Source organism: Mesoplodon mirus (assembly GCF_964341445.2).
Source record: "Mesoplodon mirus genome assembly, chromosome: 16".
Lineage (NCBI taxonomy): Eukaryota > Metazoa > Chordata > Mammalia > Artiodactyla > Ziphiidae > Mesoplodon > Mesoplodon mirus.
In genome coordinates, this window is record NC_138992.1 from 66,740,037 (window position 1) to 66,757,340 (window position 17,304).

At 46.1% G+C, this 17,304-nt stretch overlaps 2 protein-coding genes across 12 annotated transcripts in view; both read right to left on the bottom strand.

The window, feature by feature from the left end:
* The window catches only part of ADHFE1 (alcohol dehydrogenase iron containing 1), a 34,288-nt gene extending 20,384 nt beyond the window's left edge, over positions 1-13,904 (bottom strand). Inside the window, exons 1-8 of one of the 11 annotated variants that reach the window (XR_014291575.1) lie at positions 13,831-13,887; positions 12,032-12,097; positions 7,178-7,215; positions 5,325-5,371; positions 3,960-4,013; positions 3,423-3,577; positions 3,080-3,276; positions 1,286-1,363 (exon numbers count right to left, since the gene is read on the bottom strand). Coding sequence is in view for 10 of the 11 variants with exons in the window: in XM_082601071.1 (XP_082457197.1) it covers positions 1,286-1,363; positions 3,080-3,276; positions 3,423-3,577; positions 3,960-4,013; positions 5,325-5,371; positions 7,178-7,215; positions 12,032-12,090 (628 nt within the window). In the remaining variant the exon portion in view is untranslated. Of the gene's footprint in view, positions 1-1,285; positions 1,364-3,079; positions 3,277-3,422; positions 3,578-3,959; positions 4,014-4,551; positions 4,667-5,324; positions 5,372-7,177; positions 8,315-12,031; positions 12,098-13,830 lie in introns of those variants that run through there. The other 10 variants (XM_082601071.1, XM_082601079.1, XM_082601074.1 and 7 more) reach the window with 10 other exon arrangements.
* Positions 13,905-14,161: 257 nt separating this feature from the next.
* On the bottom strand, positions 14,162-17,097 carry RRS1 (ribosome biogenesis regulator 1 homolog). Its single transcript, XM_082601165.1, has one exon. The coding sequence runs from the start codon at positions 16,993-16,995 to the stop codon at positions 15,898-15,900; it is 1,098 nt and encodes a 365-aa protein (XP_082457291.1). The 5' UTR covers positions 16,996-17,097; the 3' UTR covers positions 14,162-15,897.
* Positions 17,098-17,304: the final 207 nt, after the last annotated feature.

A 17,304-nucleotide genomic window follows, 5' to 3' on the forward strand; every position in this document is an offset into this window, starting at 1 on the left:
GAGAAAGCCCTCGCACAGAAACGAAGACCCAACACAGCCAAAAATAAATAAATAAATAAATGAAAAAAAAACACCATAAGTCTCCAGATCTCATTAGCCTTTAAAAAAAAATTAAAATATGAGATAAGATTCATTCTCATATAGGGAGGCAGCAAGGAGCGGCGGGAAGAGATTTGGGGTCAGAAACCAGGTTTTTCAGCGGCCAAAGCCCCTTGCAGTTTACACGAGCCACATACCCATGTCTTCCCAGCTCCAGGTTGAGTGACGTCATCTGCTATGGCGGAGTACTTACACCGCACAGACACTCCAAATCAAGGCTTATTTACTTACTAAATTCTGGAGAGCTGGTTTACTAGCAAACCACTGGTTTGGGTCCTTGCTCTGTGATTTGCTGCACGTCTTTGGTACGTGTCTGGGCCTTTCTGAGTTCTCTATAAGATTAGACTCTAATAACACAGGGCCTCCATCCCTCCCGGAGCTGTTGTAAGGATCACAGTAGATAATACGACAGGAAAGTCTTTAAAAAAATTTAAGGTCGAATTTAAATGCTGGTTTCTATTTTTATTGTCTTTAACAATGTCAAAGGATAATGTAATTTAAAAAGAGAAGTTACCATAAATGTGCAGTTCAATGCCAATCTATTCCACTATGAAGGCCTGGAAGAAGGATATTGAACCAGACTCAAGGAGAGGGACATTTCCCCCACATTAGCTGAGAGTCAGAGAAGAAGACAGGATAAAGGTGACAAAGAAGGTAGAAAGCAGAATGGTGGTTACTTGGGAATGGGGCTGGAGGGATTGACTGGGAAGGAGCATGAGGGAACTTTCTGGAGAAGTGGGAATGTTTTGTATCTTGACTGGCGTGGTGGGTACCTGTGTTATATATTTGTCAAAACTCATAACTAGACTCTTAAAATGTATACATTTTATTATATAAAAGTTACACCTCAATGAAGTTGAGTTAGAATGTAAAAAAGATGTCTAAGAAAGGGAATAACCATTTATCACTGATCTATAGTCACTAACTTGGGCAGAAAAATGGCCAATTAAGATTCATGGCATTTCAATAAGCTTTTGTAGGTAATTCTCAAAAACAAGTTTATTAGACTGCTTCATATTTTTAATATGTATGTGGGAAAAGAAAGAAAATGTGTCTATGTACATACCCTTTCCTTAACTCTGTAACTCCTTGAATTTTAAATATTAGGGTTAAAGAAAAGGGGGTGGAGTTAGTTGAAAGGTAAGAGAAAGAATTAAAAAAAAATTTTTATGGGCAAAGTTCTTACCAGTTTTTACTTTCAAGCGTTCATAGTCAAAAATGGTAACTCCAGTAGTTTCACTCCCAGTTCCTGAGGTAGTTGGGACTTGAACCAAAAAAACGTCAGTTTTAATAAAGCATCTAAATAAAGGTCAGTGGAGATAATTAAGTCTTAGGAAATAAGGAGCAAGGTCAGAGGAGAAAGCTTTGCTGCGCTTGTTTGCTCACCTGATGTCTGTATTTGTATTAACATGCATGTATGCTTAACGGGTATGACTGTGTCTACATTAACATGTGAGTAACAGGTCTGATGCCTGTGTTGGCATTAACATGCCACATCCGTGTTTAACATATGTGTGTGATGGCAGTGTCTGCGTCAATATGCACGCATGTTTAGCATGTAGGTCCATGTCTGCATCAACATGCATGTAAACCTAACATGTATGTGCACTTGATGTGTGTGCACTGTGTTGGCACGTATGTTTGATGTCCGTATTGGCACTAACATGTATGTACGCCTAATATGTATGCATGATGTCCATGTCTTTATTACACACATGTGTTTAACGTGTATGTGTGATGTCTGTTTCTGTAATAACAGGGAGGAGTTCTGGGAGCCTCGGGCTCCTCTAGCGTCAGAGCTTAAGCAGCTGCAGTTGGGAATTCAAAAGCAGGCCTCTCGGCCTCTCTGGGAAGAAAACTCGTATTTGCCGTCTCTAAAAGACATCTTTATTCCCCCTTGGCAGCAAGAACGGTAACACTGTGCCTTTGCCGGACTCTGCGGTTTTGTAGTTCTGTCAAGTTTCTAAACTTTACTAATCACCCCTCTGTGTGATGCTGACACAGTTTCACCGGAGGGTTCCATTTGCCAGACATCAATTATGCTGCTCCCTGCTGATCACTCGTTCATGTCAAAGCGGTTCATCTGTTGTCAACTCACTCCCGCCCCATCACAGGGCCCGTTCACAGTGGGAGTAGGAGGGCAGGAGGAGAGAGAGGACAAGACTTGACACTGATACTTTCCTGGGGGTGGGGGTGGTGGGATGAATTGGGCGGTTGGGATTGACACGTATACACTAATATGTGTAAAATAGATAACTGATAAGAACCTGCGGTATACAAATAAATTAATTAAATTAAATTAAATTTTTTAAAAACCTGATATTTTCTAGCTAGTACATTTTAGCTGTAAGACTTTAGACAGTGATATGCTGACAGCCATAAAATGGGAGGGAAGACAAGACAGAAAGATCCCAAGGTCCGTGTGGAACAGACAAGCGATCCTAATTTGGATGTGCGTGTCTGTGCCCTGGCAGCCACAGAGCAGGTGTTGCCCAGAGTGACGAGGCCACGCTGGCCACATGTCCCAGGGCAGAGACAAAGCCCCAGGTCAGCTGAGGAGCCATTAGGTGGAAGAAAGGGTTGAGTCAACATCAGAAAAATAAAAGGGAACGTTCCCCTTAAACTCCACAGTGGCTGGCAAAGTGGGACAAAACCGAGAGGGGCTCAGAAGACAAACCTGCCCACAGGAGGATCTAATAATCTATAGACGATGACCTTCCCTTCTCTTCCGCATAGTGACTTCATAGCTTAACTCTGCAAACTTTCCTACTACTGACCCAAATTTTCTCTGTCTGTGCAATAATGAAACTCAGAATTTTAAAGATGAATGAATTGCTCTCTGTTTCGATCTCCAAACAAGGTACTATATGGAAATGAAGAAATCAGGAAACTTTGGAAAACGTACACCCCAAAATTACTGGCTTGTGTCTTTCCTGAGGCCTTTGCCAGTTGCAAAATAAAAGAGACAAACAGTCTTTACCTGCAATCAGAGGCTTAAGAGGCGCAGTCACAGGCTTTCCCTTCCCAATGGGGGCATTGACGTAGTCCAGGAAATCAGAGTCAGGGCTGGATGCATACAGATTAGCGGCTTTGCAGGTGTCTATGGTGGAGCCGCCACCCATGGCCACGTAGGCATCAAAAGCTCCCCTTCTGGCAAATTCAATAGCTTCCATGAAGCTTGGAGAAGGGAAAATAAAGGCCATATGTCGGGTTTTTCAGAAATAAATTGCCGAGCCATTAAATAAGGCCTGGGGCAAGTTTCAATCAACATTGGTATGTGTTGACTTCTGCTTAAAGTAAATTTAACGACAATCAAAGAATACCTTCTATCAGTTGGTTCCACCCTCACATTATCATAAACCTTAAAGTTTATGCCAGTCTTCACTAAGGAATCCATCACTGTCTGTACAGGAGGGAGTTGGGAGAGGTTCTTGTCTGTCATCAAACAAACATTTTTAGCACCCATGTTTTGTAGGTCCTACAGTAACAAAAGTAATGTATAAGTTAGGTTTGATTACACTAGATACTTCTGGCAAACTTAACGTTGAGTCCAAAACAAAAGACTCAACTGCTGTCAATTTGTATTTGTTTTAAAATACACAGGGACTTCCCTGATGGTGCAGTGGATAAGGCTCCGCACTCCCAATGCAGGGGGCCTGGGTTCAATCCCTGGTCAGGGAACTAGATCCCACATGCATGCTGCAACTAAGAGTTCGCATGCCACAACTAAGGAGCCCGTATGCTGCAACTAAGACCCGGCGCAACCAAATAAATAAATGTTTTTAAAAAAGCCTAAATAAAATAAAATAAAATCAATGTAACGTTTATAGTAGAAGACTGTAGAAATCTTAAATACTTGCCATGCCCACTTCCTTTGTAACTCCTGCTCCATATCTAATATTTGAAACAGCCATCTGAAAATAAAAAAAGATTAAGGTGATGGGTGTTTAGGGAGTTGGTCATTTCACTTCTAAAACCCTGAAATGGTTCCCCATTGTCTAGAGAATAAAGTATATATTCCCCAGCATGGCCTTCTAGGTCATCGCATCTGGCCTCACACTCATCATACTTCTTTAAGCAAACGTTGGCTCCAGTCACACTGGAATTATTTATTTTTTCCCAAATATATCATAATCTCTCAATTGCTCCCTCAGCTTGAAATGCTTGCCTCTTCTTGCCTCCACACTTAAATGAACAAATATCTTCCTATTTTCCAACGTAAATGGTGTCATCTTTGTGTAGTTTTAGTGCCTTCATTCACTCCTCCAACCATTCATCTATCCAACCACCCTTGCATGCGTGTATCCATCCATCCATCCATCCATCCTCCCATCCAACCAACACTACTGAGTGTCTGCTATGTTCCAGGATGTGCTAGGCTCTGGTAACACAACTATGAACAAGAGAAACATGGCCTCATAAAGTTTACAGCTGAGAGAAGAGCTTTTATACCAATGCATGATGGGTCGCTTTTGGCCTGAAGACTTGTTTGATCGATGTTTGATGGATGTTATGTTTAAATTTCTTCTCTATTTTTTTTCTTGGTTTCGATAATGACTCTTATTATCTAATTAAAAATAAAAAGCAATGTGACCATCTGGATTTCTATCTCTCTTGAATCATCGGGCAGCACCGGGCTGCATTCCAGTGTGGCTGCAATCACAGGGGGCTGAGGGCAGGCTGCACCCTTGAGATGGGCCTGTGCTCTCAGCAAACTCAGCACCGTCCTCCCCCAGCCTGCTCCTGGAATGACTAACTGTCAGGCCTCTGGTCACATTTTAATTTATGACCCCTGAACTAGGAGGAGACAGGGATTTATACAAATAATTATGTAATTACAGTATGATAAAAATTCATCGGAATTAACTGTTCTGTTATTCTTGCTTCAACCAATTACTTGAACCTCTTTTGGGGTTGTTATAATTATAAAACTAAAGGAGATTTATCATACAACATATAAGTTGGAGAGTTCGTAGAACTGGGAATTTGCTCTATTTTAATGGCTGTACAGAAAACAGTATTCTACACATTACTCGTGTTATCAGAAGATTTATATTCCATTATCCTGACAAAGTACTTTGCTAAATAGGTGCTGATCAAATAATAAGGTTAGGGAACATCTATTAATAACAGACTTCAAGTGAGATAATAATGCATTAGCAAAATACTCTGATTGCATTTCTTTCAAGTCATTCATAAAAGAAAGAAAGAATGATTAAATCTACCTCAAAGGCATAATCTGTTGTTTTCCCAGAAGGTGAAAGTGCAGGAGCTAGAAATGTAAAAATCAGCATCAGAGTAGGCCTCAAAAAAAGAGCAAAAATTTTGTCATTTGATAGTGAATTGGATTTTCAGCAGTGAATATAAACATTTCCCTTGAAGCCTTACCTAAAATACATTTTTCAGGTTTCATTGTTGCCTATTAGATTAAAATTAAAACCTGCATTTTAAGAGAATGTTATGCTAGCTTGATGCAGATTGTGTGAAAATAAAGTTACTTAAAATCTTTTCTCCGTTGAAATTAAGAAATACTTTTGAAAACATAATGTGTAAAAATCCACTAGAAAAAAATCCTCTAGACTCTAGAGTTCAATTATTATCAGGGAACAACTATTAGTAAAGTCATTAATTAGAGTCCTGCTTATACTTCTTATAGCAACTGTAATAATTTATTTAAATTAAGATTTTCTCTATGGGGGTACTTATCACAGTGAGATATTTATATTTCTCAAGCTTATACATGTAAACTATTTAGTTTTCTTTGGGAAATTTAAAAATTTTTATAAACTGATATTTCTTTACAAAATATCAGGTTTAGTTATGGCAAAAATGATTTTCTGTTATATTGGAACAATAAGAGGGCTCTACTTAGTGGGTTTTATCTTTGTTTTCATCTATTTATTTTAACAGTCTTTCAATAAGATTGAAAAAAGTCTACAGAACAATTTTTATTACCTTTTTTTACAAGACAAAGAGACCACAACGGGACAAAAATCTACCTTTGGCAAGGGTATCCTTAATCATAATCCAAATTTCTTTGATCTCAACAGGCTTTAAAGAAATAATCTATTACTCCTGTTACTAAAATTTAGGAAAAGACATAAATTGGATCCTAGAAAACACTGAGATTATCTTTCTCTAAATTACTAATTTTATAGCCCCAAATAGGAAAATTACTGATTCTTTGTTGAAACCAATTAAGAATAGCAGAAAATCAGCTGAAGACAAAATTCTGCATGTGTCCATGAGGGCCTGGAAGGCACGGCATGCTTCTGCTTAGTGGATGGCTGTTAATGACTGGGGCGGGGTGGGGGAGGTCCCTTGGCTGATCCTGAAGGATGAGTCAGTCTCTAGGCAGGAAAAAGCCCTCAGTTAGTTACTCTATCTGTTCTAATCCCAACAGCCTTCTTTGTGAGTTTCTGCTTAGGATCCTGTGTGGGCAGGCCCCTCCCTTCCATCCCTTACCACTGTTTAGATTTGACCTTTTCTCCTAAGAGGTGAAATCTGTTTTTGTGTCAGTATAATTCATGTGACATTCTGAGGACACGTTGAAGCTACAGTGAGCTGCCCACTGCTCTGTGGACAATGGAGTTGGTAAGAATTAAGATGTTTGTAGGAACTGAAAACTTTTGTCATTTTTAATTATTAAGAAATAGAGTGTTATTTTAAAAATTGATCCAAACAAATTTTTTCCTTCTGGGAACCGCATTGTTCTTCAGACTCTTCTTTGGGGATGTATTAGCACCTTTCAGAGATTGCATCTTGATTAATTCTGTTTGATGAACTCAGACAACCCTAAAATCCTATTTATGTCACCACTTTTAGCTTTGGCAACTAATTCTGTTTAAAATAGAAAGACATTGTAAATAGCATTAAATACATATTTGAGCGAAAAACATAATCAGTAGCATACATTCAGCTGAGATAGTATAATTAGAACTGCATACTACCAATTTCAAGTGAAAATTTTCACCAATCTTCCTATCACATGCCTTGATTCTCTTACTTTACAGTTTGCCCAAATGTATTGCCAACAGTGGAAACTGAAATTGTGGCCAAACACAAAATGTATTATTACCTTGGGAGTAAGTATGAGAATGACTTGGGCACTGGCATCTAGGGAAACGAAAAGAAAAAGTAGCGTGAAACCAGAAAACCAGAATATAAGAAGCCTTAAAGTAACACACATTGCATTCTGGTCTTAAGAGGCTATCAGAGTAGTAGCTACGGCAAACACCCCACGATAGAAAAAGCCAGAAATCACCATGGACAAAAAGTTGACTCAGAGTCTTCCCAGCATTGTAGGATCGTTCTTCCACTTATTTCTCAAGCTATAGTTAAATGCGGGGAGCTGGGATGAGCGCTCTGGGGCTACAGGAAGGTTTAAGGGAGGGTGCCCCGCCCCCGTCCCCACCGGCAGGCCAGGCGAGGCCCCGGGGCGGGCGCTGGACTCCCTCCGGCATCGCCCGAGGGCCTCTCCGGCCGGGCACCCGAGGCCTCCCTGCGCGCTCTCCCAAAAGACTTCTGTCCGCTTCCCGGCTTCATCGGGTTGATTCCCGGCGGCCGCTGCCGCCTCGGGACCTACATGGACGCAGCAACTCGCAAACCCATTCTGGCGACTCCGGGGGACGTGAGGAACGGGCGCGGAGAGCTATAGGACTGAGGCCTTGGCTTTTTGCTGGCTGTCCACTGGAGACTGCCCTCAGTTCCTAGATGGCCCCTGGAATTCCTGGGCCAGCAAGGCCACTTGCTTCATCAAGTCAGCAAGGAGAGTCTCCAGAGCGAACCTGCTAGCAAGATGGAATCTCATATAACGCAAGGCGTACACAGAGGAAGATCATGTGAAGGCGCAGAGAGAAGACGGCCATCCACAAGCCAAGGAGAGAGACCTCAGAAGAAACCAACCCCGCTGACACCTTGATCTCAGACTTCTAGCTTCCGGATTTGTGGAAAAATAAATTTCTATTGTTTAAGCCGCCCCCCCAAAAAGATGGGGTCTCAGCTCTTCCTAGGTTAGGAGCTTTGGCCAAATTGACCCAGTGTAAACTACTCGCACCCCATCCCCCCATCCTTCTCCCCCGGAACTTCCCGTGTTATTTTCCCGTTTTCGTCAGGGTGTTTCGTCTTTCTTCCAGCAGCCTTTGGGCCGTTTCCTCCGGAAGCCCTCAGTGGGCCTGCAGGCCACCCTGGTCATCACCTCGCGCCTCCGTCCCTTCTCGGCTCCGCCTGCTCGGCCCCTCCCCGGCCCCACCCTCCGAGTCCGCATAAATTACTGTCACACCTACTGTCACACCTGTCACCTTCTTCTCGCCGAATCCCTCACCCCGGCTCAGTTCTCAGTCCGCTCCTCTACGCATTTCCCACGCCCTCCTCTTTCGAGACTTTCCCTCCCTTGACCTCCGTATCCCTTCCTGTCCTGGTCGCCTCCGATTTCTTGGACGGTCTCTTCTCCGGCTTCTCTTCCTGCTGTTCGCCATCCGACTGAGCCTCGCAAAAGGGTTTATGCTTCTCTCTATTGCCCAGGGGACCCTGTCCCGGTGGGTCCAGTAGGTACGTGCGTGCATACCACCCCCCTGTCCCCCGCCTGCAGACTTAGAATGAACACATCTGAGAGGGGAAAGGGGGAAGGAAGGAAGGAAAAGGGTTAAACTCAACGACGGTCAAGATCTCAAAAATTGTGAATTAAGTGAAAGCGGGCGTGGGCGGGTGTGCGCGCCACCATGAGCCGAGGCTGCCATCTGGTGGGCACGGCTGAGAACGCCACGTGGAATGGTTCCCCAACAGCATCCCGGCGGGTCTGAGCCATTTGCCGGCTCCCGCAGGAAAACCGGTATTAGGCAAGTCCCAGGCGTTGTCCTTCACAAGGCACTACTTTTGAGGTCTTTCCCTGCTTTACGCCCCTCCAGGACAAGAAAAGAGACTCAAAGGGAAGGAAATATCCAGACTTGAAGCTATCCAACACGAAGGACTGTGGGAGCACAGGCTTCCTTCCACCCATCCCCTCTTCTCTTTTTATTATATATTTTTCAAGTTTTCAGGCTACCTCAATTCATCATTCCTACTCCTTAGTTGTGGTCTGAATCCCACCCCCTCTTGCTTTCTTGGGACCTCCCTCTGTTCTGTATGTCCTAGCCTTCCCCCTAACTTGATCCTTGTCAGCATATTTAAGAGTTTCATGCTTAAAACTCTCAACCTCTTAACCCCTCTGGCTTGCTTGCTCACCTCTGGTTCTCTCCTCCTCGCCTACATCCACTGACTCCATTTCCTTTTCTCCCACGCATCCTTGGCCCCCTGAAATCCGCAGGGTTAGAGCAAGGCTCTTATCTACCCGCCATCTGGCTCTGGCACGATTATTCTGGCTTCCCTCCTGGTATTATTAATAAACTGGCCACGGTCTTAGCAAAGGCCAACCTCTCCCCTGTGCACTAAACGTCAGCCCTGCTCAGCGACTCAAAACATCACTACCAACGGTTCTTCCTTTCCTCTGCTGCGTCATCAAAATCCCCCTCCCCCCAAATCTGATCCATCAGTAGGAAAGTGTTGACTTCCGCATATTAGACCAACCATCATCCAACAACTGTAGTCCCTTCAGCCGACTACACCTGCTCTCCCCAATTTCTCTTCTCCCATTCTCTCTGGACCATCTTCCAATGAGCCTTTGCCCCATGTCTCCACTGACAAACTTACCAGGTCACTAAGGCCCTCCCCTCGGTGCTAATACACCACTCAGTTCTCAGTTCAGACCTGTCATTTGCATCCTCCCGTTCACTCCCTCCTCCCTGGAAATACTTTCTTCCCTTGGTTTCCAGGACACAATTCCCTGGTTTTCTTCTTACTGCACTGGCTGCTCCTGGCCTAGTTTCTTTTCATGCTCTTGACTCTAAATGCTGGAGGGTCCCAGCGTTCAGCCCGTAGATCCTTCTCTTTTCTTTCCACACTCACTCACTCCCTGAGTGACCTCACCTGGTCTCCATGGCCTGGATCACCTTCTATGTTGATGACTCCCACTTTAATCTTTCTGTTTAGACCTCTCTCCTGAACTCCAGAATCAACTTCCTACTCGACATCGTCACTTGAATGTCTATTAGGCGTCTCACATTTTCCCTAAGACTCAGCTCCTGGTCTTCCCCTCAAAGCCTCTTCCTTATCCCAGCTTAATGACAACTTCAACTTTGGTTGTTTAGGCCAGAAACCTTAGGGTCATCCTTGGCCACCCCGACATGCCCACCGTGTCTCTGGCCTCATCTCCTTCTCGCTCAGTCTGATCCAGACACCTTGTTTTGAAACCATGCCAGGCATGCTCCACCTCCAGATACGTCCCCAGAGAGCCACGTGGTTTGCACCCCCCTTTCACTGGTCCTTCTGCAACAGTTACTTCCCCAGTGAGTGTGCTGAGCTGAGCCCCAAAGCTGTTCCGGTCCTAATCCCTGGACCCTGTCAATATTACTTTGTGTGGCAAGAGGGACTCTGTAGATGTGTTAAGGATTTTGAGATGGAGAGATTATCCGGGATTATCTGAGTGGGCCCTAAAGGTAATCACGGTGTCCTTCTGAGAAAGAGGCAGAGGGAGATTTGACACAGAAGAAGGCAATGTGACCGCTGAAGCGAGATGCTATGTTGCTGGCTGTGAAGATGGAGGAAGGGGCCACCAGCAAAGGAATGCAGGCGCTGCAGCTCTAGAAGTTGTTAAAAGCAAGATAATGGGGCTTCCCTGGTGGCGCAGTGGTTGAGAGTCCACCTGCCGATGCAGGGGACACGGGTTCGTGCCCCGATCCCGGAAGATCCCACATGCCGCGGAGCGGCTGGGCCCGCGAGCCATGGCCGCGGAGCCTGTGTGTCCGGAGCCTGTGCTCCGCAACGGGAGAGGCCACAGCAGTGAGAGGCCCGCGTACAGCAAAAAAAAAAAAAAAAAAAAAAAAAAAAAAAAAAAAGCAAGATAATGGACTCTGCCCTAGAGCCTCTGAAGGGAATGTGGCCCTGCCGACACCTTGATTTGGGCCCAGGAAACCTGATTTTGGACTTCTGAACTCCAGAACTGTAAGATAATAAATGTGTGTTGTTTTAAGCCATTAAGTTCATGGTAATTGGTTACAGCAGCCACAGGAAAGTGTAAGTAGTTGAGGTTTTCTCTGTCTTTAAAATAGCATCCTCTCCTCCAACACCCCATCCCCCTTTGCTTTCTCTTTCTCTTTAGTACCTAGCTGCATCAAATATACTCTAAGTTTTACTTACTAGTTTATTGTTTATTATCTGCCCTGACTGACCACCCCCCCCCCCCGCCGCCGCCACACACACACGCACTTAAGTCCCACGGATGTTAGGCTGCTTGGTTCCCTGCGGTACCCTGGGGACGAGAGCACTGCAAACTGTCCTTCCCTCCTTCCCTTCCGTCCCCCCACCTCTTTGGTCACCCCTCCTATCCTTTAATGCTGGTTCCTTTTCCAGCCGTCAGAGTGCAAATCATGTGCAAATCCAGGTGCCTAAAGAGGCCAGCAGGTAACAGAAATGAGGCCAGAGCAGCTGGCCGTCAGCACAGCTGCTGTGTGTGTGTGGACTGAGTGGTGGGCTGCCCTGGGGCGGAGGGAGTTGTCTCTCAGGAAGCTGGAGTGCTGCCCTGTCCAAAGCAGGTGGGCACAGCTTCACCTCAGCTCTGGCACACTTTCCCCGGGCAAAATGTGGGCCCAATGATACCATTTCCCAATTTTCCAAGATTTTTACCTGCAATCTCTCACTTTCTACATGGGATTAAAAAAAAAATACAAAGAACAAAGCACCACACAGTGCTGCTCCCCAGGACTTCATCCTCAGCCCTTTTCTTCTAGGAATACAGTTTGTCAAGGCCTTTGCTTCTACATCCATGGTGTCAACTGCCCTCTATATATGGATGTGTTTCCAACTCGCTTCTGTGCTCCAGAACGATGTATTCAATTACCTGCTCGGGGTCTTCACCTGGATGTACGTGAGGCATGTCCAACTCAAAATGATTATCATCTTCCTCCTAAAGTTTACAGTCCCTACGTTGGTAAATGGCCCCACTGTTTACCGATGCCCCAGCCAGAAACCTCCACTTCTCCTGTCTCACTAATCAGATACAAAATCCTGCTGATTCTAACCAATTTTTCTTACATCTCCATATCTCTTACATCTACTCTCTTGTACCAACTGCCGCTCCTTGGTGCCTTTTAGCTGGAACCTGACAATTACCTCCAGTCTTTCCTCTCCACTGCCACCAGAAAGCTTCAGCTTAATTCTAATCATGCCACCCTCCTTTGCATGCAGCTATTCCAAAAACACGTTCTACATGGCATTGGTTCCAAGGGATATGAATGGGGTTGCTTGATAAAGAGTTCTGTGATGACACAGGTTTAGAACAAAGAGTTTAAATACAGCTAAACTTTTTGTTTCTTTTCTTCCCTGCAGGAGTTCTCAGTGCCCTTTGTGTGCTGACGTATATCCTGACTCTCCATAGGGTGATGCAGCAGTTGGTTAGTTTCCCAAACTTATCTGGCCATGGGATTCTTTTTTCATGGGGCATCTCAAAGAGTATGTTTCACAGTGAGGACTATTGCTTCAACAGCTTTCTATTATCTACAGGACACAATTAAAATTCCTTAGCATAGGACTGAGAACAAGGACAGTGAAGCCAGAACACCTGGGTCCAGATTATGGGTGTGCCACTTGCTTAGTGTATGACACTGGGCAAATTATTTTTCTCCGTGCCTTTATTTCTTTATCTGTAATAGAAGGATAATAATACAGCTTGGCATAGCGTTGCCGTAAGGATTAGAGTTATTAGTAGTAGTACATGTAAAGTGTGTAGGACAGCGCCCTGTGCTTGGTAAGTGCCCAGTAAATTTGGCTATTTTCTAATTCATGGTCTTTCGCCATCTGTTTTTTCTTTCCTCACGTCCTCCTATCATGGTAGGTCCAGTCTTTAGCTACTTTTAGATCCTGGAACTACGGCTTTTGCCTCTGGTGTTGCTCTTCCCTTTGCCTGAAATTCCTCTCTAGTCCCCTCCTTCCCCCTATTTATCTCCACCTGTTAGCTCATTTTTTCCCCATGTGTTCCCAGGCGGACTTGTGCACATGCGCATTCAACAAGTATTTATCAGGCAGCTACTATGTACCCGGCATTTCTGGAGGGCGAGTCAGACGTGTCATAACGTTTAATACCCTGACTGCCCTGTACATGCCGGGGAGTCAAGCTCCTGGTGATTTCTCTCATCCCTCTCTCTTCTACAGCCTCTGTCCGCTGTATTCTGTAGAGGCCCGTTTCACTCCTGTCCGCTCATGCAATTCCCTGCTAGACTCTGCTGCAGAGTCTTTCGTCTTTGTATCCCCGGCACCTAGAACAGTTTTGGGCACATTACATACACCCGATACATATGTGTTGATTGGATACATGCATTTCTCTGGGTCACTGTTCCAAGCTCTCCGCTGCCTGCGTAGATCTGGGACCAGGCGCTCTCCTCTCCGGGCCTTGCTTTCCTAAACCGCACATCAGGCAGAGGAAAAGCAGCCTCATCGCCCCGCGCTTGGCCGGTTGGCTGCTTGGCTGCTTGGCACACAGCGCCGTCCAGGCCGCCGCGCACTGCGGTACCCGGTCCCCAAATTCTCGAAAGTGACACGACGAAGAACGTGCCGGCCCGAGCGAGTTGCTCCCCGGGGGCTGCGTGGGCTCGGCCGCACCCTCCGATCCCCTGCCCGCCAGCGCGCGCCGCCCGCACTCACGCTGCGCGTTGCAGTTGCCTCAGCAAGTGCGCGACCCTTTCGCGAGAAGCGGCCATGGCTGCGCGGAGTGCTCCTCCGCGGCCCCGCCCCCCCCGCCGCCGGCCAATCCCGGCCGCCGCCTCTCCTCCGCCGCCCCCCCGCGCCCCCGCGCCGCGGTCTCCGGCCCCAGCGACAGCCCTTGGCGGAGGACCATTTTCCCACCAGTCGGAACTACGACTGCCCCAGCTGCAAAGTCTCACCGTCCACCTTTGAAATTGCCACACAGGTAACTGCTCCGTAGGGATTTGGGGTACTTTCCTAAGTCTCTATATAAAACGCTCTATTTCACAAGTCGGGGACGTGGGGAAAGGGAGAAACAAGGGCATTCTTTTCCCACTCTGACTCCTTTAAAATGCTATTTTGGCTTCTCAGAGTATTTTCAGAATAAATTAAGACACTGCATTTAAATTTGTTTTAATGGTAAACAAGAACTTTGCAAAAAGCCCGAGGCTTTTTTTTTTTTTTTTTTACAAGGCCAGTATTAGTGTCCAACTGCTAGATCAAGTCACAAAACAAAAGCCAGAAAAATTCCCAAACAAAACAGTAACAACAACAAAAAATCCGGGACAGTTGAGAAGAATTTAAAAGGTGTTAAATGGTCTATGAATGGTTTGGCTTTTGATGAAGTCGTTCAGGATACCAGTAAAATGGTTTTATCAGTAGTTAAAAAGTTTCCACGGTTATGTGGGAAGGGAGGGCCAGGGTTTAGCAGCTCCAAGTTTCCAGGTCCCAGTGGAAACAATGATCAATGATGGCAGAGTTAACTTTATCATAAAGTATTTTAAGACAGTAACAATTGAACATCTGTGTTTTAGTAACCTATTATGAAATCTGAATTAATCTTTTCTTTCATAGCAATTTCTAAAAGTAACAAAGACGAGACAACAGTGAAAAAATGAGAGACAAACGATCTCTCAATTTTAATTTCCTATCAATTGTCAGACCAAAAAGCAAGAGTAGAGTGGCTCCTCAGACCTATAACAGCAGCAAAAAAGCGCTAACCACCCCCCCCCAACCATTCTAGATGTACTATGAATCCTTTTCAGGAGATATTTATTTTTACGAAGATGAGTTACTGATATCAATTAGGGAAGGAGACCCAGAATAGCTGTAAACATTTCACCTCCTAATCAAACCAGCTCAGGTCAATTTGACAAATGAATCAAAAGATAATGTTCCAAGTAAGCACTTTGGGAGTTTCCTTCTCTCTTCCCCAAACAGACCTACTTGAAGCTTTAAAAAAACTGGGGACATAAATGTTGATAAAGCTTTAAGTATAAAATTAGGATTAATGAGGATTATTACTATTACTTAGTGAAGCCCCAATTTATCCTTTACAGCAAATGTTTTCAGTGTTGAAAGAGACACCAGTTGTACTACACTTTCAATATTACATCTGATACCAAAAGAAGTATGAGCTTTTCTAATAAAAGTGGCCTCACTGAAATCATAATTTAGCTGCTATGTTTTCTAGAAAGTAAATGAAAATAATCTGTGCCAGGTATCCAGGTCACAAGCTTTACCTAAGATTTGTACCAGTAGCCAAAAAGTTAAAAGCAACATTACATAGACACTTTTATTAAATAACCTTTACAACAGTTCTGAAAATGTAACCTTTCTGTCCCTCTCCTTTGATAAATACACAAGCTTGTTATCAAAATAATGCAGATACCAATCTATTAAAAGTCTCTGAAATATGACCAACTCTCTCCCTTACACCCCATCCAAAGTTTAAAGAGAAAAAAAAATGGCTGTTTAAAAACAGAACTCACTCCTAGTTTAAACAAATTCTTTCCAATTCGTATGTCCTTAAATACATCCTTTAATCTCCAGCAAAAGTTTTGGCTGTGGGAAATGCATTAACTTGTCGAATCAAACATTTACAACCATCTTCAGAGGAGGGCAAGCCTAGCCCTTTAACCTGAAGCTCGATGCAGGCAGCGGCCCCATCTTCTGTATCCCCCTACTGTACCTAGAACTTAACATTAAGTACAGTTCTTGGTTTACAAGCAGGTCCGAGGGTGAAATTTACTTCCTCCTCTTTCCTCCTTGGTGTTGCCCTCCCTTTCTCTTGCCACTCAAGCCAGGACGCCCGGAATTCATCTTGCCTCCCAAGCCCCCTTTCCTCTTCCCTCCTTGGCTGGGCGGGCCCCCTTTCCTCTTACCCCCAGGACCCTGTCGGCCCCCCTTTCTCTTGCCCTTTTGACTCATTTTCCTCCTCTTAGCCGCCTCTTCCTGGTCCTCCTCCCTCATCTGCTTATTGGTGGCCCTCGTAACGTCCAACTGAGGCTTCTTGCTGTTCATTATTCGCAGCATCTCCAACTGGCTCTTTTTCTCGGCTGCAAAGTCCCCGAAAAGAGGCTGAAACTTCCTCTTCTTTCCAGAGCCCCGGGGCGCCTTCTCCTTGGGCAGGAGCTCCTGGAAGCGCCCCACAGAGGCGGTGGAGACCCTGGCCACCTGCACGGCGCGGCCCAGCTCCTCCTTACTCTGGTGTCCGGTAGGGTGCATGCCGGCCGCGCTGGGCAGCTGCATCTTGTGCGCGCGGGCCAGGTTACGCAGCCGGTTCAGCTCGTTCTTGGCCACCCGTTCCTTCTTTGCTTGAATCCGCTTGGCGAACTGGTCCTCCATGGGGTCGGCATTCCCGGGCACCTCGATTAACCATTCCTTGGTGTCGTCGCGGGCGCGCTGGTATCCCCAGCGGCGGCGCCACTGGCCGCTCCCCTCGTCCCACACCAGATTGGTCTTCTTCTTGGGACGGATGCCCTTGAGGCGCGCAAACTGCTGCCAGCGTGTAAGCGGCCGCGGCCGGGGCACAGGCTTCTCGCGCGGCAGACGAGTGGTGGGCTCCGGCAGCTGCGCCACCAGCGCCTCCTCCACACGATCGGTGGGCAGCTGCCACAGCTGGTTGATGAGCAGCTGCGTGTTGTCCCGCGCCAGGGCCCGCAGCTCGGCCTCCTGCGTGGGTCCCGCGTGCCGCAGCCCGGTCGGAGGGTTCCGGTCCGAGGCCAGCAGGTTACCCAGGTCGAACTCCAGCTCCAGTTCCTTGTGCACCGTGATGCGCTGCAGCTTCTCTGCCTCGTCCCGCTCCGCCTTTGCCAGCAGCTCCTCCACGCTCTGACCCTCCATGGCTCCGGCTCGGCTCCCTCTCTCTGGGAGACAGTTGCAACCACTTCTCTGCCAGCTAGGTTCAAGCCCCGGCACTACAACCACGTGCGGTCGCCCAGACGCTCGTCCCGGAAGAGAAAGCTCCGCTTCCGGGACACCCGGAAGGGACTCATAATGCCGGCGACCCAAGGAAAGGCCGGCAGAGGGCGGTGTTGGAGAGCAAACGGGATTAGAGGCGGCCCTAGGGCTCGAGCCCGGATGTAGGCGGAGTAGGCGCGCGGAGTCCAGTTTGCGGTGCATGTTTTGGGGGCCGCAGATTAAGGGGGTCCC